At 33.5% G+C, this 24,980-nt stretch overlaps 1 protein-coding gene across 17 annotated transcripts in view; it reads left to right on the forward strand.

Annotated features, from left to right (window-relative positions):
- The window catches only part of LOC145256322 (calpain-B-like), a 267,137-nt gene that overhangs the window by 156,674 nt on the left and 85,483 nt on the right, over window positions 1-24,980 (forward strand). For 11 of the 17 annotated variants that reach the window (XM_080115058.1, XM_080115066.1, XM_080115067.1 and 8 more), the window contains exons 4-5: window positions 992-1,160; window positions 6,562-6,642. In XM_080115058.1, coding sequence (XP_079971184.1) covers window positions 992-1,160; window positions 6,562-6,642 — 250 coding nt within the window. Of the gene's footprint in view, window positions 1-991; window positions 1,161-6,561; window positions 6,643-11,275; window positions 11,294-24,980 lie in introns of all 17 variants that reach the window. The other 6 variants (XM_080115057.1, XM_080115061.1, XM_080115054.1 and 3 more) reach the window with 1 other exon arrangement.

A 24,980-nucleotide genomic window follows, 5' to 3' on the forward strand; every position in this document is an offset into this window, starting at 1 on the left:
ACCAATTAGATTTGAGACTTTTCTTTGGACACTGTTTAAGAGGGAGAGACTATCGGCAGATTCACCAGCCCAGATGTGGCAATAAGATTTCACGCATGGGCGAATGGTGGTTTTAAAAATATACAAGATACTCTCGGGTGTGAGTAATTTTCTAGCGCAGTAAAGGGAACCCACCTTCTTTGCAGCAGCCTTTGTAATATCCTCAATGTATTTGTTCCAGTTTGTGTTGCCTGTGAATGTTAAGCAGAAGATTGAGCGTTATTAGTCATAGCTATCGATAGTTGAGAAGTTTTCTTGTAATTGTTAAAGAAAAGAAGCTTAGTCTTAGTAGCATTAAATGTTACCATCTACTTACAGCCCTATTCCACTACGGACTGGTGGTCGTTTTCTAAAGTTTCTGCAATTGCCGTAGATATGTGTATGCTCATTTTCCCCTCGTGTCTATAATAAAGCATTGTATCATCAACAAATATACCCATCTCGGACACAATTTTATCAGAGAGATAGTTTATGTATATCAGGAATAATAAAAGTCAAAGGATCTACCATTGACGCACTTCTGCATTTATCATATTAATGATACTAATGAAAAATTTCCGATGCTGTCCGTCTGGTTAATATAAGCTCCCATTAAACAAGATTGTATACATTTAAATGCAACTAGAAAAAGTCGAGATATTGTAGAATTGGATTTACAATATTTTTTATTAAAAACAAAGAATACAAAGTAAAGGTGAAAGGTTCCTTATTCCATGGAGTTTCAAAGATAGGCTCTTCTCCTTAAAGGAAAAAATGTTAGCAAAAAGAATATATAGATAAATATCTATTTTTTCTGGTGAGCCCATTTTTAAAAACAGTCGAGAAAAGTTTTTGGAAAAAAAAAAGTTTATAAAAAAATGAAGAGATACAAGAAGTCTGTGGCCGAGGGCCATTCATGTTGAGAACAAAGAAGATGCCAGGGAGTAAGTTTTGTTTTAAATTTTAATTTCAGACTGTGTGGTTCATATGAAGCCCTTAAAGGTGGAAGCAGTTCAGAGGCAATGGAAGACTTCACTGGTGGTGTGACAGAATCAATTGACCTTGCAAACCCACCAGAAAAACTTTTCAACATCATGCTGAAGGCCTTTGAAAGGTCTTCGCTCATGGGATGTTCAATTGATGTAAGTTTGTTTTTTTTTTAAATTGTTTATTTAAAAAGAAAAAAAAAAAAAAACTGTTAATCTAATTTATAAAACTCACTGTACCTGTCTGTCTGTCTCCATATTTTCACACTCTATCTCTTCCAAAACTAAAAGTCACAGAATGGCACTATGAATGATTGGATTTTTTATGGACCATTCTTTTATGGGTCTTTAGCTGGTTAAAATTGTTTTAAAGGGTCAAAAATGAAAAAAATCGTTACACATTTTGTACATTCATCTTAGGTTATTTTTAATAATTAATCGGTTCATATGCATGTCATGTTGGTAACAGTGGTAACGTTACCAGCTTTGAATGCTACAGTTTTTTATTTCTGTTTCGATTCTAGCTGATGGCACCCAAATACTTTTTTTTTTAATTTTTAAATCACAACTCTATAATAATATATACAAAATATGGACGAATTAAAATATCATATTTAAACGTATTTTACGACTGGGCCAAGCCGGGCGACACTCTCTCTCTCCGCTAGTTGAAAATAATTTTTTGATTTAATTAATTTTTTATTTTTTAAATATATTTTTTAATATTTAAAAAAATATTTTTTATTATTTAAAAAAATATTTTTTATTATTTAAAAAAATATTTTTTAATATTAAAAAATATTTTTTATTTTATTTTTTTCTAATTCTGATCGTCTTGATTTATTCTATGTTAATCAAATGGACACCAACATTTTTTTTTTTTTTTTTTTTTTTTTTTTTTCACTTTTGTTCATCCCAACCAAGGCATATTTCCACTTGGACGTAAAGGTGCTACTATTTGCAACTATGTCTATTGGGGCACAATGTGAGGAGATGAACGAGATGTCTGTTCCTATTATATTTAAACTTTTGTATGTTAGTACAGTCAAGGAAGCAGGAAATATGGAGGGAATTCCAAAGTCTAACAGTCTAAAGGAAGAAGTTATTAGAGTAGAAGACTTTCCAGCATCTGGGGAGCTTTACAGTGAAGGGGTGGGATTTTGCTGCTTGTCAAGTTAGTTTGGGCTATGTATATTGTGGGGGCACAAATGCAATGAGTTCATTTAATGCATCTAAAACCAAGCTCCATCTTTACATAATCAACGCTCTGATCCCCATCTGGCATCAATTGAAATGGATGGCTCTCGTCTAGGAGAAGCCCCATGTTTTGACAAGCTTCTGGGCTTGGCCTTCACTCCTGATCTGAAATGGAACACGTACATCAAGTCTGTTGCCAAGGTCACTGGAAAGATGGTGGGATCCTTCTATCACTCGAGAAGATATCTCACTACTGATGTAATTCTCTATCTATATAAAAGCCAAGTATGTCCAAGGATTGAATACTGTTGCCATATCTGGGCAGGAGCTGCTAAAAACAGCCTATCCTGCCTTGACAGAGTACAAAATAGACTTCGTGGCTTAGTGGGGGATGCCCTTTTCTCTTCCCTGCAACCTCTCTCCCACAGAAGAGACGTTGCAAGCCTATCTTTGTTTTATTGTTATTTTCATGACAGGTGCTCGTCTGAACTCCAATCTCTGGTCCCCCCTCCCCAATCTTTTACAAAAAACACCCGTCTAGCTGAATCCACTGTCAAAAACTTTCCCCACTCTTTATCTATGCCTAAATCAAAACATAGATTCCATGAACAAAGCTTCTTTCTAAGAACTGCATGCCTGTGGAACTCTGTTCCGGCTGCCTGCTTCCCTCCTGACTACAATTTGGATGTCTTCAAGTCCAACGTAAACAAATTCCTGATGAACTGCCCCCTTAAGTAGACACTCTAAATATCCACACTAACGTACTGTACTTACAATAACCCTTATCGCTGAGTGGCTTCCGGGCCTTAATAAGTGGTGACCACTTTGTAAAAAAAAAAAAAAAAAAAAAAAAAAACAGGGATACAACATTGCGGTGATGTGACAGGGGTTGGAGCTAAGCTGCCAAAGTGGGACCTATTAGATCATAAACTCATTTTGGGCGTCCTCTAAGAGGAAAAGACGAGTGATATATGCACCAGCCAAGATGTTGCAACAATACTCCATGCATGGGCGAATAAAGGCTTTGTAAAGATACAGGATACTCTCAGGTGTGAGTAATTTTTCTAGCAGAGTAAAGAGAATCCACCAACTTCAAATTGGTTGAGGTCTAGAGCCACACTGAACTGAACTGAACTCAAACTTATTTACCTGTTCTTGTAACATCTATCACCTTATTGTGATGTGGCATTTGCCGTGGGCAGGTTGAGCTGGCTTCCATCATAGGAGTAAATTTCTAGGGAATATCAAATTTATATGCAGTCCCCAGCTTCATGTATATTCCATCAGGGAACATAACGTACAACACTTAGTATTCCCAAATGGTCACCCATCTAGTACTGACCAGGCTCAACATTGCTTAACTTCAGTGATTCAATGAGAACAGTGGTGTCAGCATGATTATAGTTAAGCCGGTTTCCTCACAAGCAAGTCAATATAAATAAAGGGAGATAATTCCAAGTTTTATTTTTACTTTCCATGTCAACAATTTTTCTCTTGACTGTCAACTTTTTTGTTCGCATTTTGCAGAGATTAATAGTTTGTTTTTTGTTTTTTTGTTTTTGGGTTTTCTTTTTTTTTTTTTTTTTTTTAAATAAAAAAAAAAAGGCGTACTTATGCAGAGAACAACAACTCATTTTTTTGTGGATGTTGTCTTGGCAGCTTGCGTAAATTACCAGAAATGGCAAAAATGCTCAGCAAATGCAGCAAATGACAGTTAATAAAATTGAAAAAAAAAAATATTAGTTTTAATCATGCAAATATTTAAAAATAAATCATTCTAGTAAAGCCATCATAATGAATCTAGCAGGTTTTCAGATTTTGCGAAAGTCGCTGGAAAAAAATGTTTTCTAGTTTTGTTAGGAATAGAAAGTAATCTGAAATACATGTCCCATGACAATTGTTCGAAACTTAGAGTGATGATGTCATCAGATCGGAATACACAGAGTACAAAATAAACTTCGTAGCCTAGTGGGGGGATGCCCTTTTCTCTTCCCTGCAACCTCTTTCCCACAGAAGGGACGTTGTTTTATCATTATTTCCATGGGAAGTGCTCGTCTGAGTTCCAATCTCTGGTCCCCCCTCGCCAATCTTTCATGAAAAACACCCGTCTAGCTGAAACCACTGTCAGTAATTTTCCCCACTCTTTATCTGTGCCAAAATCAAAATGTAGATTCCATGAGCAAAGCTTCTTTCTTAGAAGTGCACGCCTGTGGAACTCTCTTCCATTTGTCTGTTTCCCACCTGACTACAACTTGGATGGCTTCAAGTCCAACATAAACAAATTCCTGATAACCCCCCCCCTTAAGTAAGACACTTTATCAGATCTCCATTACTAACGATTACTACGATATTGTCCCATTGATTACTGCACACGCAATAGCCCTTATCCCCGAGTGGCCTCCGGGCCTTGATAAGTGGTGACTTCCCTGGAAAAAAAAAAAAAAAATTCACCATTACCGACTGGAAAAATTTCCTACAAGACTTGCAAAAAGTAATTCTTTAGGAATCCTCCACAGATCACCGAAAATCTTGAAAAAAAAAAAATGGCTTACTCCTTAACTTTATTAGAGTATAAAGCAATTATATATATATATATATATATATATATATATATATACACACTTTTTATTTGTTTTACATAAGCATTAATATGTCACTACATATTCATGAGCATGTTTCGGTCAGCCAGTCACAAGTAATCAGAGACCTCTTCAGAGGATATTGCTGATACAAAAGTAACGTCCGTATATTCATATCTTCATATTGAAATAAAATTTTATACAATAACTGTTGCTTGGACAGCAGCTTTGCTTCCAACAAAACCTCCATCAGATGATTACTCCGAGTTCAGGCATAGTTTCAAGGCCGAAGAATCATGAACACTAGCCGAGACCGCCCCAGCAGTATCTCACAATACCACCAGACTTTGTTGAATAGTTGATATTCTGTTGGATTACCATATTCGCGATGATGCACATACATCTTTGTGTATTTTGTCTTGTCTGACAAAGACTAAGATTATTCAAGAACATGGAGGTGGAGTTTGCAATAAAATCTCAGCATCCGATTTCGATAAGAAATACAATCATTTTCCAGCCATACATCGTAGATCTTCATGTTTCTAACTTACACTGGTGTTCCTAGTCAAAATTTTCCTCAAATGGAACCGTTTTTCAAATCTTCATAAAAAATAATTTTCATGCCCCCACAAAAACTCTTAAAACAATAATGCTTTTTTTTTTTTTTTTTTTTTTTTAATGTTTTGGAGAAAAAATAAATATTTATTCATGAAACTTACTACTGGTTGATTTTTTTTTTTTTTTTTTTATTGTTTCCATTTTTCTTTATTGAAATTACTATCTAATATATATTTCCCCCCCCCCCTTCTAGCATTTTAAAATTTGATTATTGCTCCGCATATTCAGGTGGTTTACGTAAGCTTCTGTAATATGTCGGCGCAACATCCACAGAAAAATTGGTCATTCTCTGCATAAATACCAAAATATTTGTTTTGCTACAACGAAAACTTGTAATCCATTTTATTGTAAATATAAAAAAAAAAATTTATATTAGACGATTACCGGCCTGTTTATCTTAACTCTATAGCATGCTATATACATTGTATTATTTAACTGGAGTCCTGGGAGCAATAGTCACGAAGGGATGGCTCCACAATTCTCCAAAACTACACAAAAAAAAACTTTAGTTTCATCATCGAATTTTCTTAGCAAGATTAGTAAGGGGAAGTAACTCCTTACTATTTTTAAAACATTAGTAAATGATTTTTTTCATTGCACTACTGTTCTCATTTTGAGTGTGATTTTCACAAAGTTTCAGTCGATATAATCTCCGATCTTCTTCAGGTATATCTTGTCAAACTTGGGAATGTTTCTGTCGAACTCGTGAATTTAGACAGAATTTCGAGCGGAACCCTTTATTTACTTCACGGGGGTAGCATGCTCTTGTTCCATCAGCCATGACTGGATAGAGGTTCTAAGTAATTCGCAAATATATTTTTCGGTAGCCCACATACATTTGCGAATTACTTAGGACCTCTATCCAGTCATGGCTGACAGAACAAGAATATGCTACCCCCGTAAAGTAAATAAAGGGTTCCACTCGAAATTCCGTCCAAATTCCCAGGTTCGACAGAAACATTCCAGAGTTCGACAAGGTACACCTGAAGAAGGTCGGAGGTTATATCGACCAAAACGTTGTGAAAATCACACTCAAGATAAGAACAGTAGTCCGATGAATAATAATACAAATAACCAATCCTCATCTCAAAAATTCAGAAACGTTTAATGATTTTTAGTTTTTTGTTTTTTTTAATCTTTTATTCTATTTTTTTATTTTTTAGGCTGATCCGAATGAATTAGAAGCGAAACTATCAAATGGTCTCATTTGTGGACATGCGTACAGCATTACCGCTTGTAAATATGTAAGTTTCATTTTTATTCTTCTAAATTAAACGATATACTAAAAAGCTTAAATCTCATTATTAATTATTGTCAATTAAACAAATTTTGATTAAAAATTACTTTGTTTCATATTCCTTTCTTAAAGATATTTTACTAATTTTTTTTTATTAGTCTATATTAATAAAAAAAAAAAAAGTTAAAATATCTTAGATATCCACTTTAAAATGGTGAATATCATATGTAAATTTTTTTAAATTGCATTGAACTAGAATCTTAATTAATCTATTTATTCAAATTTTTACTGTAATAAAAGTCTTTGGTTCTTGTCACACATTAACCTTATATTAAAAACAAAAAGGAAAAATATGTATAATGTACGTAGCTGTTACAAATCCAAAATTATATTGCAAAAATCACATAAATTGATCAAATAGTTTTATTTTTAGATAAAAAAAAAATTGAATTTTATGGGTAATACAGGAACGGCTGTCTTTTCCAGCATTTTGAAATAATCTAAACAAAAAACAAAAAAAAGGGGGGGGGATAACTCAAGAATAATTCAAAGTTACTACATTTATATTGCAATGCCTATGAATTACCATTAATCTCTTAAAAATGATTCTCTTTATAAAAATAAGATTATTTTATCAATTTCTATGATTTTTAGAATGTTTTCGCTTCATCAGGAGTATGTACATCATACAGATTTTTCTATATTTTTGTTTTTTTAATATGGGGGAATTCTGAACAAGAACCAAATTTTTTCATCAAATTAATTGCATTATTTGTTGTTTTATTTTTTATTTTTTTTTTTAATTTCTCAGTGTTTTCTCAAAACAAAGTTTTGTTTCTAGTAATTTGAAATTCTGGAATATTCTGCAAAATGTTTCAATTTAGCTGTTTATTAATTCCATTTCAGGTGTATTTTCCGATTTTTTTTTTTTTTTTTTTTTTCCAAAGTATAAGAATGCATTTCTGCATTTGACGTAATAATATGGAAAGCAAAGTTGCAGTAAGTACACATGATGTAAACACTGCAACATAAAATGTAAAATGTTTCCATGAAAAAAGGTTTGATCAGTTTATGCTTTATTGTTTTAATCATTTGAATTTCATCAAAATAACGAAAGTCAAATTTGGAAAAGAAATGTTTTTCGTTTAACAATATTCTTTGCTCTTTGTCAACACTTTTCAATTTAATTTTCCAACTTTTTCACGAATACATTGTGTGCTATGTGTAACTGTAACCGGCGATGGGTAAAAAAAGGACACGGCTTGAGGCTTTCATACTGATGTGATAAGGGATTTTATTTCGCAATTAACATCCTTAATTCACTGCGAAAATTGTAACAAAAGAGAACAGAAACAAACAACAGAATCAGGCAACGATCGAAGAAGGGAAGTAGCGATGTTTGAACAATACACAAGGAAAATTAAAAGAGAAATCGATTAAATTCTTTCATCGTTCATTGATAATAATTATAAAGGGAGTATTTACCCTAGTTCGCGTGCCTGGCCGTGTACAATTTAAACTTCGTGGTCTTCTTCCATTCGCCCAGTCGCCGTCGTGTCCGCCATTAAGGATTGCACCTTCTCCTCCCAGACCGATCCCTAAAACTATATCCGATGGTGAGGCCCCACCTTGCGGGCCTTGGGGAGTGTGGAGCCACCCTTTAATTGCCATTCCTCCCAGGCCCACTCTGACCCGGAGTGGCAATACCTGTTAGGGTCCCAACTACGGGTTAAATAGAATCTGATTTAAAAAAATATATATATACTCCATTAAAAATCGTTCCTCAAAATAATTAGATTCAGCATTAAATAACCTGAAAAAGGTTGATATGCCGTAAAACAAAAACAATCAACCAACCAACCCAGACCGATCCCGCAGAAAACAGGTTGGTCACATGGCCGTTCAATTTAAAACACGGTTTGTTCAACTCATCTCTAACATATGTTTCAACTAAGAAGCAAAAATAAAATAAGTGATGTTTTTTTCAAGGAAGGAAAACCCCTTCCCCTTACTCTTTGAATTACTGTTCATATTTTATTTTTGTGAATGTGGCTCACCCGTGAGCAGTAGCTGCGGGCAGTTACACTATGTTGTTGCATTTTGAGATAAGGATTGCTAACTTGTACAATTTTTTTAAATTGCTTATGTGTGTATGTGTGTGAAACCGGAAAGAATGATATGGGACAAGAGATAGAAAGTAGTAATCCGACCTTACCACACACACACACACACACACACACACCAACTCTGCAATGGAAATAACCCAAAATAGTCACCATAAATATATCAAGACCTTTCATTGCAAATGGTCCTGGATATGACCTTAAACTATATCTGATGGTGAGGCCCCAGCTTGCGGGCTTTGGGGAGTGTGGAGCCACCCTTTAATTGCCATTGCTCCCAGGTCCACTCTGACCCGGAGTGTTAGTACCTGTTAGGGTCCCAACTATGGGTTAAATAGAAACTGACTTGAAAACAACAAATATATTCTATTAAAAAAATTTTCTTCAACATCTTTGGATTCGGCATTAAATAACCTGAAAAGGGTTGATATGCCATAAAACAAAAACAACCAATCCATTGCAAATAAACTGGAAAAATGAGTCCACCAACAGCATACCAAACATTTTCTGAGTGAATTTATCCAGGACTGTATGGATAAGAAAAGCTTTATAAACCAGCTAAAAAAAGGATTGCTCTGTTATGATCAGGAGATGATTATAATGACTGCCCAAGATCAAGGCTTGATGACCAATGCTTTAAAATGATGAGTGGTCTCAACAATGACAGTAAGTGCAGGTTCCGTCACACAGAAGTAGAATTTGAGTTACCTGACATTCAGTTGTAAGATTCTGCTGGGGAACAGCAACTACACAATGTGACACGATGGAGTGTGTAAATATCTCCATTGAAAAATCTGTAAAAAGTTGAATATCCAGTGTAGCAGCAAGTCTTTAGAACATGTACCAGAAAAAACAGTTGGAAATAAGCTGTTCACCATCCATTATGATTATGCAATTCCTACGACTACGTACCTAGAAAACAAGGCTGCTAAACCTGACATAGTGATATGGGACAATCAAGAGAAAGAAACAACCTTAGTAGAAGTTAGTGATGGTGGATTAAACAGAGCTGAGATGGAGAAGATAATTGGAGACAAAGGTCTTGTGTACGACATGAAAAGAAATTGGAATCTGAAGAAGATCTCCATCATTCAAGTGATTATAGGAGCAACCGGGTTCATGAAAAAGAATTTAAAAAGGAATTCCACCCAATGGTTATTCAAATTCGCGATTTAAATCCGTACATGATAGGCATTGTCACTACCTCTGGTATGATGTTCGACTGATTAGAAACACCGATACTCTTCAAAAGCAACTAAAGCTCAAGGAGTTACCTCAGATCCAAAATCAAGAGTATGAGCGACTTTCTTGAAATGGCCGTTTCCCTGTTGACTGAGAAATGGCCAATGTGCAGTGCAGTTCTAGAAGGTTTACCCTCCCAGGTGGTTGCCTCCTGTTTTTCAGGTGAAGTAAATTTATTAACTGCCTGAGGCGCCCCTACTAAGAGAATGCCGACAGGTCTGCCCAGGCAACTTTAGTGCTCTTTAGGAACGCTGGTTTGACTCTCCTCCACCTTTTCAACCTTGTGTCACATCTTTTTGCAGTGGGATGGAAGTAAATAACACTTATGGTAGACTGTTCCACAGAGCATAAACACAGATGAGACCACGACTTGACGTTGGAGTGAAAAACTTCAAATTCCTGTTGATAAGGCTTTATGCCAGAATCATGTCTCCTTGCATCATATGCTGCTATAAATGGAGGATAATTATTCAATCCAAAGAGAAGCGATCATGATGCATCCAATTCTGCCTTGAACTGTTTGGTCATCTGCAGGCTGACCACAGCTTCTGGAATTTTGTTCGGTATTTTTTTAGATTAGGTTCACCTCCACAATTTTCTTTTAAATGACGACTTTTATAAGTTTTCTACTATGCTGAATACGAAAATCGCATTGAAATTTTGCAGAAATAATTAGTTATCGAGATATAAAAAGTTGTATTACGCATTGTATTCTTTGGCGGGCATCGTTTTTACGCGCGTGCCATAAACAAATCTATGCGCATAACAAAGATGGCCGCCAAAGAATACAATGCATAATACAACTTTTTATATCTCGATAACTAGTTATTTCTGCTAAATTTCAAGGCGATTTTCGTATTCAGCATGGCCGAAAACGTTAAAAAGTCGTCATTTAAAAGAAAATTATGGAGGTGGACCTAATCTGAAAATTTACCTTTTGTTCCACAGTGCAATACCTGAACCAAAAAGTTTGCCTTCTGTTAATTAAGCCAAAATTGTCTCGCGTACAGATTCCGAGTTTCAAAGTTTTCTTGGTTTAATTCTATGAATCCCACACATATTTTCAAACGTATCTGCCAACTCTCAACTGCTTGGAATTAACACAAAAAGATGTCCATCTTGCAATGCGGCACATCCGTGTTTGGAAAAGTTGGGAAATTAAATTAAAATGTGACGATAATCTGATTTTCTTTCTTTCTTTTTTCTTTTTTCTTTTTTTTTTTAAATACTTTTAATTGATTTGTATGTTTGTCTCTTTTTCTTCTGACTTAAAAGGCGGCTATCCCTAGCCATGTAAGCTCTCTCTTTCTTTTTTTTGTTATTGTACATAAGTATTCACCATCATTCATACTTGCTTTCCAGCCACTGCCTCTTGTTCTTTTTGTTGTATCTGTGTAAATGTTGTGCTGTATATATCTTATACGAGTCGCAGTGAGCCACACGAGTCTTCAACAATATCATCATCCTTCTCAGCATCCTCCTCGTGCATGGATAAGCTGACAACCAAATCTGCTCAGAAGCTTATCCTCATCCTCATCACCACCACCATCATCATCATCATCATCATCATCATCATCTTCCTCATCATGCATGGATAAGCCAACAATCACATTTGCTCTGCAGCTTTTCCTCATAATGAGCTTCAGTTAATCATTAGTCAACAGCTATTGCACTTTTGCGCATATGCATATCTTGACATACGCAAGCGCACCTGATGACCTCTGCACTCTAAGATAAATTTGCTTCCAAATTTTGTTAAACATCAAATAAGTCCATAGCGAGAAAATTAATTTTAATATTTATAATTTAAAATATTATAAACCTTAAAAAAAATAATTTTTTTAATATTTATAATTTAAAATATTAACCCTTAAAAAAATTAATTTTTTTAATATTTATAATTTAAGTTCCAGAAAGAAATCTTGAATGTTCTTCATCCATGTGTACGTGCGTTTCTGAAAATCACATTTAAGTCTCAAAACGAATATGATTTTCTTGGCAAATTAAATTTCTCAATTACAGTTTCAGGCAATATTATATGGATACACGGTGCCTTCAATAAGTTTCCAAACTTTTTTCGTATGGGCATTTTCATTGATAGTACACGTATGAAACTCAAGTCCCCTTTGAAGTAATCTCCTCCGGCTGCAATGGAAGTCCTCTTGTGTGAGCGTGTCAGTGACCCTCATTACAGCCTCTTTCATCTCCTCAATTGTCTCATAACGACAGCCTCCAAGGTTTTCCTTGAGCTTAGGGAATAACCAAAAGTCACAGGGAGCAAGGACTGGACTCTAGGGAGGGTGAGGAATTGTCTTGATGCCAAATAGTCTGTGACAAGGATGGAGCACCCTCTGGACAAACTTTGGCAAATTTTCTACCTCTTCGGTTCCTTGCAAATAATGGTGTGTACAGTTCCCACACTGACATCAAACTGTGCACTTATTGTCTCTATAGATACACAACGGTTCTTATCTATGAAATTCTTTATTTGGCCAATCAACTCTGATGTTCTGACTTCCTTACTTCTCCCACACCTATCATCATCCCTCACAGACTCCCTGCCTTCCTGCAATTCATGCAAGATAATCAATTTAGCAGTCTGAAGCATTCTATACGTTTCTGTGGTATTTGTTCCAAGTTTAAAACAGAATTTTATTGAATAATGTTCTTCTAAAGTGTCCTCACATCCACATTGCATTTTTGAAATTCACCAGCTGTGACAATCAGGTTTCAATAGAGTGCATTTCAATTCCTGCTGTAGCTGTTCCTTTGAACCTGAAATCATAAAAAAAAATTACCAGTCATCTCATAAGATGTATAGCAATAAACATACTGAATTTTCAAGAGTCTACAACAATTTTAACTGCCTGTACAAAACAGTCTGGAAACTTATTTAAAGCATCTCGTATATCTAAAATCGTTCACGAATAGATAGAAAAAATAATAATAAACTGTAAAGTTTTTTCTTTTTTTTTTTTTTTTATTTCCTTCTAAACCAGAAAATAAATTCATACACACCAAACGAAAAAATAAGTTGTTCATCTTTCACGGAAGAGAGAAATGTGATAAAAAGTAAAATTAAAACCTAAAAAATTAAAACGAGTAAAAGGAATATATTTGTTTGAAGTGCTCGAGTGGTTTTGGTTACAGTATTCAAATAATAATCTTGTAACTCGCCTTGTGGTCTGACACTTTCAACATAACTTTTGACATCTCTACCAGTCAAGATTTATATCTTAACCAGCCAATCATGAACCCGGATGTACTCATAATCATTACATTAGGTTTTTAGTGTCAGTGTTCATGATTGACTGACATCCAACTTTCCACATAGGAACATTTTATATTCAAAAAATGCTGAAAGCCAATCTTACTTGCTATTTGATTCTGATTAATCATCCTAGCACTAATATTTTCAGTTCATTACATACATCATACAAGCTTTTCTCTGTTTTTGTTTTTAATATAGAAGGAATTCTAGACAAGAACCATTTTTTTTCTTAAAAACGTTATTTTAAACAAAAAACATCTGTTTCTAAGTTATTTTTTGTGTGCGCATATATGAATTTGTCCTCAAATGCATTTCAAACCATATATATATATATATATATATATATATATATATGTAATTTATACTTTGTAAACAATTCAAATCCCATTCATATTACTTTATTTGATATTACACGTTTCAGTAAATGATATAGGTAGACCAAACAACTCCTCAGAGACCCATATAAATCCATAAGAGATTTTTTTTAAAAGGACTGAAGGTGGAAGAGGAAACAAAATTCTTTTAAGGTCATAAGAGTAATAAAAAAAAGTACTAATTGTAGGATCATTCCAGGAAGAAACCACTCCAGCAAAACACAGATGCCATTAGGGTGAAATTGTTGCATATACACCATTTAACTTTTTTTTTAATATATACTGAAACTATATTTCTTAAACTATTTAATTTTTAATGAAAGAGATCGATAATTCAATCCGTAAGTCATGAGTAATTTTTATACTTGAAATGTCGATTTAAAAAAAAAAAAAAAAAAAAAAACTCTTACAACTAAACATAAAATGAAAAATTAGCCAGCAAAATTACAATATGGTGTAGCTAGCTAAATTGTAAACAAAACTTATTTCCTTTTGAAAATTATACATAACTGAAATGAAAACACAAGAATATATGCATTTTTTTATTATAAAATCTAATAACGTGAAATAAAATATATTAAGTTACCTATTGTTTGATTAACTGTAATTGAAGTATAATTAACCTAATGATACGGAAGGATTCAATAATATTTCAAGCACACATTATATGGAATACAGATGGAACACGTACATCAAATCCATTGTTATGACTGCTTGAAAAAGGGTGGGATCGTTGTACCGCTCCAGTAGATATCTCACTGCTGATGCAATTCTCTACTTATACAGGGTGACCAAAAAAATGGGCCCCAACTCTAATTAGGCCAGGCTTAGTGTTTTGTCCGAATGAAATTTAATACAGTATATTCTTTGACCCAGCTCCCACTGGGATCTTGGTGTACTCACGGTCGTTGATTCTGCCATGTCCTGTAAAATAAGGACAATCGGTGAATAAATAATGGAGATATCGGGGAGGAGGGGGTCACCCTGTATAAGAGCCAAGTACATTCAAGGATGGAGTATTGTTGTCACATCTGGACAGGAGCTGCTAGAAGATCTTATCCTGCCTTGATAGTTTAAAATAAACTTTGTAGCCTAGTGGGGGATGCCCTTTTCTCTTCCTTGCAACCTCTTTCTCACAGAAGAAACGTTGCGAGCCTGTCTCTGCTTTATCGTTATTTTCATGGCAAGTGCTCGTCTGAGCTCCAATCTATGATTATCCACTATCAATAATTTCCCCCACTCTTTATCTAAATATAGATTCCATGAACAAAGCTTCTTTTTTAGAACTGCATGCCTGTGAAATTGTCTTCCGTTTTCCTTCTTTCCAACTGACTACAATATGGTTGTCTTCAAGTCCAACATAAACAAGTTCTTGATGAGCCGTCTTAAGCAATCCAATGTACCAAATTTCCACTATTCACAATTACTATATTTTCCCATTAACTATCGTACATTAACCCTTATCCTCGAGTTGCCTCTGGTCCTTGATAAGTGGTGATTCCTTTGTAAAAAAAAAAAAAAAATATATATATATATAAAGCGCATAACAAAGCAGCTTTTTATTTTCAGGCTTATGATTACTAAATTAAATCTTAGATTTGAAAATTTTTAAAATGAATGAAAAACTAATTTCGTTATTTAATTGCAACATTAATAAAAACTAATGATTGATGAGCTCGGATTAATCACATTCAACTAATCAAATTAGTCAATTTATTCAAAATGTTTAATTAATTTATATGTTGCATTTTTCTTTACTTCATTAGAATGATTGCAATCGGACAAAATAAATGTCTTAAATGTATAAAGTTCAATCGTGTCCGAGATGGGCATATTTTGCTGATGACACTACACTCTACTCTCTGCATAAGGGCAAATTGAATGCAGACACAAGCAAGGCAATGCTGAATCCTTAGAAAAACAACTTCCAACTTAAATAGAATCGTAATCCATTGCCTTGGATTTGAGTTTGTTTATTTTTACTTGCATGTCAAGAGTAGTGTAATGTTGTCAGCAAATATACCCATATCAGACACAACTGCATCAGGGAGGTTGTTAATGAAAATTAAGAACAGTATTAGTCTAAGGATAGACCATCCCCCCTGGGATTCACCCGCATTAATATCATGTTCTTTAAAAATAATTTGTAAGATTCTTATGAATAATAATCTATTAATATTTTGCATATCTAGTAAACAAAACGATTTTTATTAAAAATATTATTTATATTCATTTTTTTATAAACAAAATTAAATATTGATTGTAAAAAAAAAAAACTTGTTTAAAATGTTTTTTATATCAAAATTAAATATTGATTGTAAAAAAAAACTTGTTTAAAATGTTTTTTTAAATCAAAATTAAATATTGATTGTAAAAAAAACTTGTTTTAAATAATGCTTTTCTTATTTATTTTTATTTTTGGAAAAAACTTTTCATTAATTTTGCTAATGAGACGATTTTTTTTTTTCTGAATGTTTGAGATGAGGATTTATTTGGATTCTTCATATTCTGCTGGTCTCATCTTGAATGTCATTTATACAACATTTCAGTTGATATAACCTCTGACCTTCAAGTGTATCTTGTCAAACTGTGAATAGTGTAGCTTACAACTGAATTTTACTGAGCAATTTATTATCCACTCGTATGATTTGGATTCTTCAGACTGCTATTCTTGAGGGTCATTTTCTTCAGGTGCAGCATAACACTTCCTAAATTTGGAAAGATGCACTTGAAGAAGGTCAAAGGTTACCTTCACTGAAATGCTGTGAATATATAACGACCAAGATGAGGATAGCCGTCTGAATAATAGAATTTATTCAGTTTTATGGGAAGTGGGGGGAGGTAAATATTTATGAAAAGTGTATGTTTTAATTCTAAACAAAAAAAGTCTTCAATAAGTTTTTCTTGAAAAAAAAAAACAAAAAAAAATTTTTTTTTTTAAATCTGAAGAGTTCTTTAAAATGTTGCAAACTGCTTATCACATATTTCTTGGAATCGGCATTCTTCTTCTTTTTTATGCTACTTTTGCATGAAAAATCATTTTGCAGGTTCTTGTCTTGTCAAATTTCATCGACAGAAGATTCTGAATTTCAAAAACATCAGAAATTTTGTTAATGCAAACATTTTGAACGTTTTTTTTTTCTCAACAAATTTTTTTCATAAACATAAACCGCATTTAATTCAATGCGGTCTTTGTTCATCTTCACAAGTTTGTCCTTATTGTACCATGCTTAATGAGTTCGTTTTTGCAATCTTCTTTCCAACAACGACCCTTGTTTCAACTTTTCATATCCAACACAAAATCGGTTGTTCATTGCTCATGGCTTTATCCAAATAAGCCAATGGAGTTAATTCAAAATTAAAAATGTCCATTTTTTTTTTTTTCAATTGCTAATGTTTTCTCATAATATCATTTTTTTTTTTTTTTTTTTTTTTTTTTATCAAGTTTCATCAGAAATAAATTTTGTAAACTTTAAATTGACTCATAATAACATTCTGCAAGATTTCACACGTTTGAAATTAAACCATAAAAATGCAAAAACATGAAAATTTTCCTTGTATTTTTTAATGCCAACAGGCCTGCCCAGACACTTTTTGCCGATCAGAGTGCCCCTCCACTGGGGCGCTGACTTCTCAATCTCACTTTCCAACCCTGGTATCTAAATTCTTGGGAAAGAACTAAATACCTTTCCCTATGATGTTCTTTGTATTAGAGTACCTATACGAGGTTGCAATTACCTGTTATAAGCGGCGTGGTATATTCCTTGTGAAAGTCATAACTCTTTCCTTCGAACAGGATAAATTCTAAAGAAAACTCTTCCTTTACTCTACAACACTATTTCTAATTTTAAATGTTTCGAAAAAAAAAAAATATATACATATATATATATATATATACATATATATATATATATATAAGTACAGGGTGACCCAAAAAAACGGGCCCCAACACTAATTAGGCCCCCGTTTCTTAGTGTTTTATCCGAATGAAATAACTTTGGTCATAACTAGTTTATTATATTACAAAACATCACATCAAAACACTAGGGTCTTTGGCTTTTTTTCTCCGTTAACTGTAAAATGCTCAGAAAAACAATTGAATGTCCTCTTTTTTTTTGGGGGGGGGGGGGTCACCCCTGTGTGTGTGTGTGTGTGTGTGTGTATATATATATATATAATCAGGTCATGTCATATGCTACTGGTACCATGTAACCCAGTACTACCTGCCTCATGGTCGAGTCACCAGCGACTAAACTGGTTCCCCCACCAGACTTGTTTGGTGAGGAGGGCGGCTAGTCTCCCTGAAGGATTAAAAATAAGACCTTCCAAAGGGCGAATGGACTCTTTTTCTGGGTCAACGGCCAACTAGCACCGTGTATATTTGTCTGTGTGTATATGTGTATTGGGGTAGAGAGGGCTCCCGTAAGCCGTGGTGAAGGCAACCTTTCTAGGAGAAGCAAATCTCTGATTTAAAAAACCATAAAGCGGAAGACCAGTACCCGCATTAAGCTGGTCTGCAGTTTAATTTGTTGCTGGCTATCTTGCTCTTGCTTGTTGCTGGATCTCAACATTTTGAACTGAGAGAGAGACTTAGCTGTCGTACAAAGCTAAGACTCTGTAACATCATATTTGTATAGATACTCCTTCAGACATTTGGGCTCATGGATTTTAAATGTCTGAGGGAGTGGCACTCGTCTGACAAGACGTTGCAATCATCATATATATATTCTCCTCATGTCATATGACAAACCACATATTTAAAATTTTGGAGTTCAATGCTTTTATTTGATTCTTTTTCTTCTTCTTCTTGAGGAAGTCTTGAAATAAAGCCGAAACGTTGATGAACATATAAACATTTTTCATTTTCCTTTTTTCTATGTGCATGGGGGAGGGGAGTTAAACTCTGAAACTACACAATAGTGTTGGGATGGTGAATCGGAATCGGGAATCAAAACTGTAAGACATCTGAATATCAGAATGCCAAAAACGATTCTTGTGATTGTTTTTTATTTGGTTTGTTTTTGCTTAAAACTTTTTTTTCTGCTACTAAAGATAAATTTGTAAATTTAATCTACAAACAAAATTAAAATCTATGGCTCACCTGCACAAGTGTATTTTTTACGTCTGCAAAAATATAGATCTTATATCACACGGGTTCATAAGATAATCAAAAGAAAAACTATTCTAAAGCTTAATATTTAGTGAATTTAAAAGAATCGGAATCGGTAATTGTATCAGAATCTATAAAAATTTGAGAATCGCCCCATCACTAATAATGAACCAGTTCATATGAAGGTTTTCTGTGTATAATTGTGCAAAACATGTGCTATATTTAGTTTAATGCCCAAGAGTGACTGAACTTTCCCTTGAAAATAATTTTACCCATGAATTCAAAAAATACTGATCAGATTTTTATAAAATTTGGAATAGAGTAGATATAATCGTAAGGTTCTATTTATTTCTTTTAGGGAAGCAAAGAGTGCAGAATACTCCACCATTTGTGAAAATAAATGCACCCATAAAAGTTACTCTTCGGTTTCACCTATACTGTTGTATATGTTATCCCTCCCCCTCCGGACGCAACACCGGGTAGCCCTGATACCAGTTTTATTTTTTTATTTTATTTCTTTTTAATTCTGCACTTATTTTTTATGAATTTTTTTTTTTTTTTCATTCTTAATTCTTAGTTCGAAATTAAGGTAACATTATTTTATATATATACATCATTCGGGATTTTGTTTTTATTAATTCTAAACTTGAAACGAGGGTAACAATTTTTATTTATTCATTTTTTTTTATTTTCTTAGCTTGAAACGGAGGTAATTTTTTCTGTTAATAAATGCTAATTCACTGTTTCTTTCCAAATATCTTTCAATTTGGGCATTGTTTTACAATAGACAACAAACAAAAAAAGGATTAAAAAGCATGTGTGTGTGTGTATATATATATATATATATATATATATATATTAAATAACTGTTACCAAACGCAAGATAAATTACTCTTCTACCTAGCTGAATAAGTTTTTGTTTTAACTTATTTTAAAGTGTTTATTTACTTTGAAAAAAATATAGTGTCAAGTTTGATTTAAATTGGAGGGGGGATGGTTTCATTAGTCATTTGGACCCTTGATAGCACTCTAAAATCGAACATTAAACAAAATACTGGTAGAGCATTTTTTGCAAACAAGACTTGTTGCCACTTGGACAGAAGGGTCTATTATTTGTGATTGTGTTTAACAGCAAGATGTCTGTTCACATTACATTTAAACTTTTGCAGAACATTACGTTTTCGCAAAATTGGTGACATTGGGTGTGTTTCTACTCGTATTTTGTTTAATTTTCGATTTTTGAGCGATTATCGGGGTTCTCCATGCAGAACTTATACACACATACATAATTATTTTCCGTTCCAACTGAACAGAGTAAACATATGATTTCTTTTGAACTGAAAAAAAAAAACACTTTAAAATACAATAAAATTTAGAAGGTAGAGGAGTAACTTATCTTGCCTTTGGTAATCTTTATTTGTTGAATGTTTAGTTTTTCCACATTGTTTTGTTGGTTATTGTAGAACAATGCCTTTTCATTTTCCTCTCTGGTTTGAAGAGTAAAAAGGTTTTATTTCACTTATTTTTAACCAATCAATAATTGTTTCCCCCCCCCCCTGGTCTTTTTTCATTTATTCCCCTAGTGTCCTGATATATTTTTTGGGAGGTATTTTGCAATATAGACACCAAAAGAAAAAAGTGGTCAAAAAACAAATATTTAACAAATAAATGTTACCAAAGGTAAGATAAGTTACTCTTCTACCTATTTGGGTAAGTTTTTTTTTTTTTGTGTGTTTCTCAACTTTTGAGATGAGGGTTCATATGATTTGGCTTCATCAGACTACTGTTCTCATCTTGAGTGTCATTTTCACAAGTAAAGGTTTCCGTTCAAAATTCCTTCCAAATTCCAGAGTCTGACAAAATGCACTTGAAGAAGGTTGGAGGTTACATCAACCAAAACGTTATGAAAATGACACTCAAGACACTCCTCGAATGATCGTCTCATGTCAGCCATTTTTTTTTCTTGTTCTAACTTACACTCGACACTACTTGTTTCAAAGTAAATAAACGATTTAAAATAAGTTAAAACACAAAAAGTCTCACCCAGGTAGGTAGAAGAGTAATTTATCTTTCCTTTGGTAACGTTTTTTTTTTTTCTTTTTTAAATAACTTTTATTCATTTTGTCTATATTACAAAATGATCAATTTTTTTTTTTTTCTTTATCTCTATTGCATCAATGGATTTACTTTTTCGGGATTTTAAGCTTTGAACTAAAGAAGTCGACATTCAATCTAATTGTATTTCATTTTTAATTTGATATTTTCATCCCATGAAAACCTAATTCCGAAAGATACATTGTATCACGTTATTGTGATGGTATCTCAACGTGTATAAATCGAACGCATGACATCAAGTTTTTACTGTGGCTCGAGGGGCATCCTTTATTGCAGGAGTTTTCAAACCGAAGTCTGCAGATCGCAGGGGTATCTGCAAGGACAAGATGAGGGTTCTAACCAATTTGAAGAATAAATACAGATTCAGACTTGTTGGATTGTCTCCTCTTTTTCATATCAAAACTCTACTAAAAATCAAAAAAAAAAAAAAAAAAAAACTAGCTAGCATTTGCGCTAGCAACTTTAATTAAATAAAATAAAAATTAAAAAAAAATGAATACTTATTACAATAAATCAATCAATCGACAACACAAGCGCTGAAAAAAAAATGGTTGACAAATCTTACACTAAGAAATATAGACATTTCATAGAGGATGGACTTTATTTTGCGAGTGTCGATTTGCAATTTCTTTGTTAGATTTTGTAGGGGGCATGTCGCCTTCCTCCCACATCTCATATTCCCAAATGGTCATTCATCAAAACTGACCAGCTCAATGTCGCTTGGCATCAGTGATCTAACCTTATTATGCAAAGCAGTGTTTCAAAATTGATATTCTATTGATAATGGAGTTAGACTCTTTTTGTTAAATGACATGGTTATCTCCTATTTATGTATTATTTTTTTTATGGAAATTGCTCTAGACATGACATGAAACCACTTGATGTAAGTAGCTAAAATAAATGAGTACTTCAAGGTCAAAAGCTTTTTAAAAATAAGTGTTAGATGGTGCACTTGTTGGGGATTTGGGCTTTATCTAAGAAAGATAACTAGCATTTTTACTAAGGAAATATATTTTTGCAGATAATTTAGGACGATTTAGAACAAGGAAACAACTTTTTTTTTTTTTTTGATACGAAGAAACCTCATTATTTTGTAGAAATATACTGACAAGTTAATTTTGTCAGGACGCTGGAAGGGAAGATTTTTATAGAAATTAAGTTCATCTTTTGAACAGTCAATGAAGAAGTTGTTTTTCGATCTTATCCAATGAAAAATGTTTACCTACTTGAAAAAAATATTCTTCATTTCTGATGAACATTTTTTCTGTATTCAATAAAATTTTAAAATAAAGAAAATTCTTAAATTTCATTTTTGTAATATGAAAAATACTTAATCAAAATGAAATATTTTGCAATTAGAAAAAATACAGTTTATTTACTTGTTACCATGTTTAGTTCCAGAACAGTTTCCGATGGTTCGTTGTTCTACACAAGTCCTGAGAGGTGATTGGTTGGCAGTAGACAGAAGAGTTTCCGATGGTTGTAAAATATGCTTGAATATATTTTAATTTGTCCAGATTTCGCATATATCATGATAGTCGTGATTTCAAAAGTTTAAAAAAAAAAAAAAGTATTTGGGTGCATCAGCTAGAATCGAAACCGAAATCAAAACTGTAGCATTCAAAGCTGGTGACGTTACCAACATGACTTGCATATGAACTGATTAAAAATAAACAAGGATGAATGCACAAAATAAATAACAATTTTTTTTTTTTTTTTTTTTTTTTTTTTTTTAAATTTTGACCCCTTAAAAACTATTTTAATTGGCTAAAGACCCATAAAAGAAGGGTCATAAGACATTCAATCATTTGAGGCCCCTAGCGCCGCTCTGCGACTTAGTTTCGGAAGTGATAGTTTGAAAATATGGAGACAGACAGAAAAAATGAAAGTTTATTTACTCATTGTCTCTTAAAAAAAGTGTTGCATCTGTTCCCTCTGGACTGAGACAATTTTCCCCCAATTAAGAGTGCACTTTCTTTTAGGGGGAGGATTAGATTTTTCTCATTCTACTAATCATTTCAATGTCCTAAATCATTTGCAACAAAATAACATTATTTCCTTAGTAAATGCTAGTTATTTCCTTTAAAGACCAAATCCCAAACAAGCGCCTTAGATAGAATAGATTCTGACCCAGAAAACAGCGATTCTTCCTTCGTTATCAGGAACATCACTCATGGAATGTGAGGAGCAAAGAACAAAATTAAGAAAAGTGAGTTACGAGGTCGCCGAAAGTAAACCCAAGAGCCACTCAATTACTACTTACAATGACATGGTTATCTCCCTTGCATTAAAATAATATAGTTATCTCCCTTGCATTAAAATAACTATCATTTGCATTTTACGTTAGGTTTCCTAACTTAATGCAATAAAAAAAAAAATGAATAACACAGGTTGTACTTTTTGTCAGAATTGTTGGAATGAAGAATTAATTTCTATTCATATGTTTTTTGGAAAATCAATATTGACAGTTCAACAGATATGAAAGAAGAAAAAAAATTGATTTGCCTGTTTCAAGGTTATTGATCATTTATTTATTTATTCATACTTAATAATCAATGAAAATTATATGAAAAGTAGGTTTGAAAGTCTAATGATTCGTGACAAAATTGTCAACCCACAACACAAAAGTAGCAGCAGACCTCAACATATGCAGTTTAATGTCCGTTTTACATGCTGGCATGTTTTGGGCAATTTTTAAAAATTGGCCTCCAAATTAACTTGTCTGGTTAGGCCAGGCCATTCACTTAGATTTATTATCCTTTATTTCCATGTTTTGCTTGGCCGTCCCTTGTGAACTGAACCTGCTGCCTCAACTGTTTTACATTTACTAAGTCTCCTGCTCTGCACACATTTCACTATACTGTCCAGTTTCAATTTTCCTCTGGTCATCAGATTTATGCTTATATTTAAGATTTACATTGTATCATTTCTTTCCATGCAACGCATGTCCTCAACCATCACTGGTAAGGCTTTATTTTCATACATAATTACATTGCATACACATACATGATAAACTCTTGCCTTGGTCGACACTTTTCAGGTTAGTAATGGAAGAAGTTCTCTGAATATTCATTTCTAATTCTGGCAATCACATTAACATCTAGTCTATCTTACGAGGTGCCTTCAATAAGTTTCCAGAATTTTTTCATATGGGCATTTTTATTGATAGTACACACATGAAACTCTAATACCCTTCGAAGTAATCTCCTCCGGCTGCAATGCACTTGTTGTACCGTTCCAACAACTTCTGAAAGGTCTCATGGAAGTCCTCTTGTGTGGGCGTGTTAATGACCCTCGTCACCGACTCTTTCATCTCCTCAATTGTCTCATAACAACAGCTTTTAAGGTTTTCCTCGAGATTAAAGAATAATCAAAAGCTACGGGGAGCAAGGTCTGAACTATAGGGAAGGTGAGGAACAGTCTTGGTGCCCATTTTGATCATAACAACACCTTTATTTTTTATCTTCTCTGAGCACCCTTCGGACTAATTTGTGGAAATCTTTCGCATCTTCTGTTCCTCGTGAATACTTTTTCGTACAGTTCCCACACTGACATCAAACTGTGCGCTTATAGTCTCTATAGACACACGACGGTCCTTATATATGAAATTCTTTATTTGGCCAATCAACTCTGGTGTTCTGACTTCCTTGCTCCTCCCACACCTCTTATCATCCCTCACAGACTCCCTGCCTTTCTTTAATCTCTTATGCCACTCAAAGACTGTTGCTAGATTCATGCAAGATGGTCCAAAAGCAGTCTGAAGCATTCTATACGTTTCTGTGGCATTTTTTTCCAACTTTAAAATGGAATTTTATTGCATATCGTTCTTCAAAAATGCAATCTGGACGAGAGGACACTTTAGAAATTCACCAGTTGTGACAATTGGGCTTTAGTAGGGTGTATTCCAATTCCTGTCGTAGCTGTTCATTTGAATCCGAAATCATAAAAATTGGTCAGTCATCTCATTAAATGTATAGCAATAAGATACTGAATTTTCAAAAGTCTGCGATAATTTTAAATGCCAAAAAAAAGTCTGGAAACTTATTTAAGGCATCTCATATGCTCCAATGGTATCACCAAGGTAATAAAACTCCTCAACAACCTTGATAA

The sequence above is a fragment of the Euprymna scolopes genome, chromosome 32 (assembly GCF_053919585.1).
Source record: "Euprymna scolopes isolate OS-2025 chromosome 32, ASM5391958v1, whole genome shotgun sequence".
NCBI lineage: Eukaryota > Metazoa > Mollusca > Cephalopoda > Sepiida > Sepiolidae > Euprymna > Euprymna scolopes.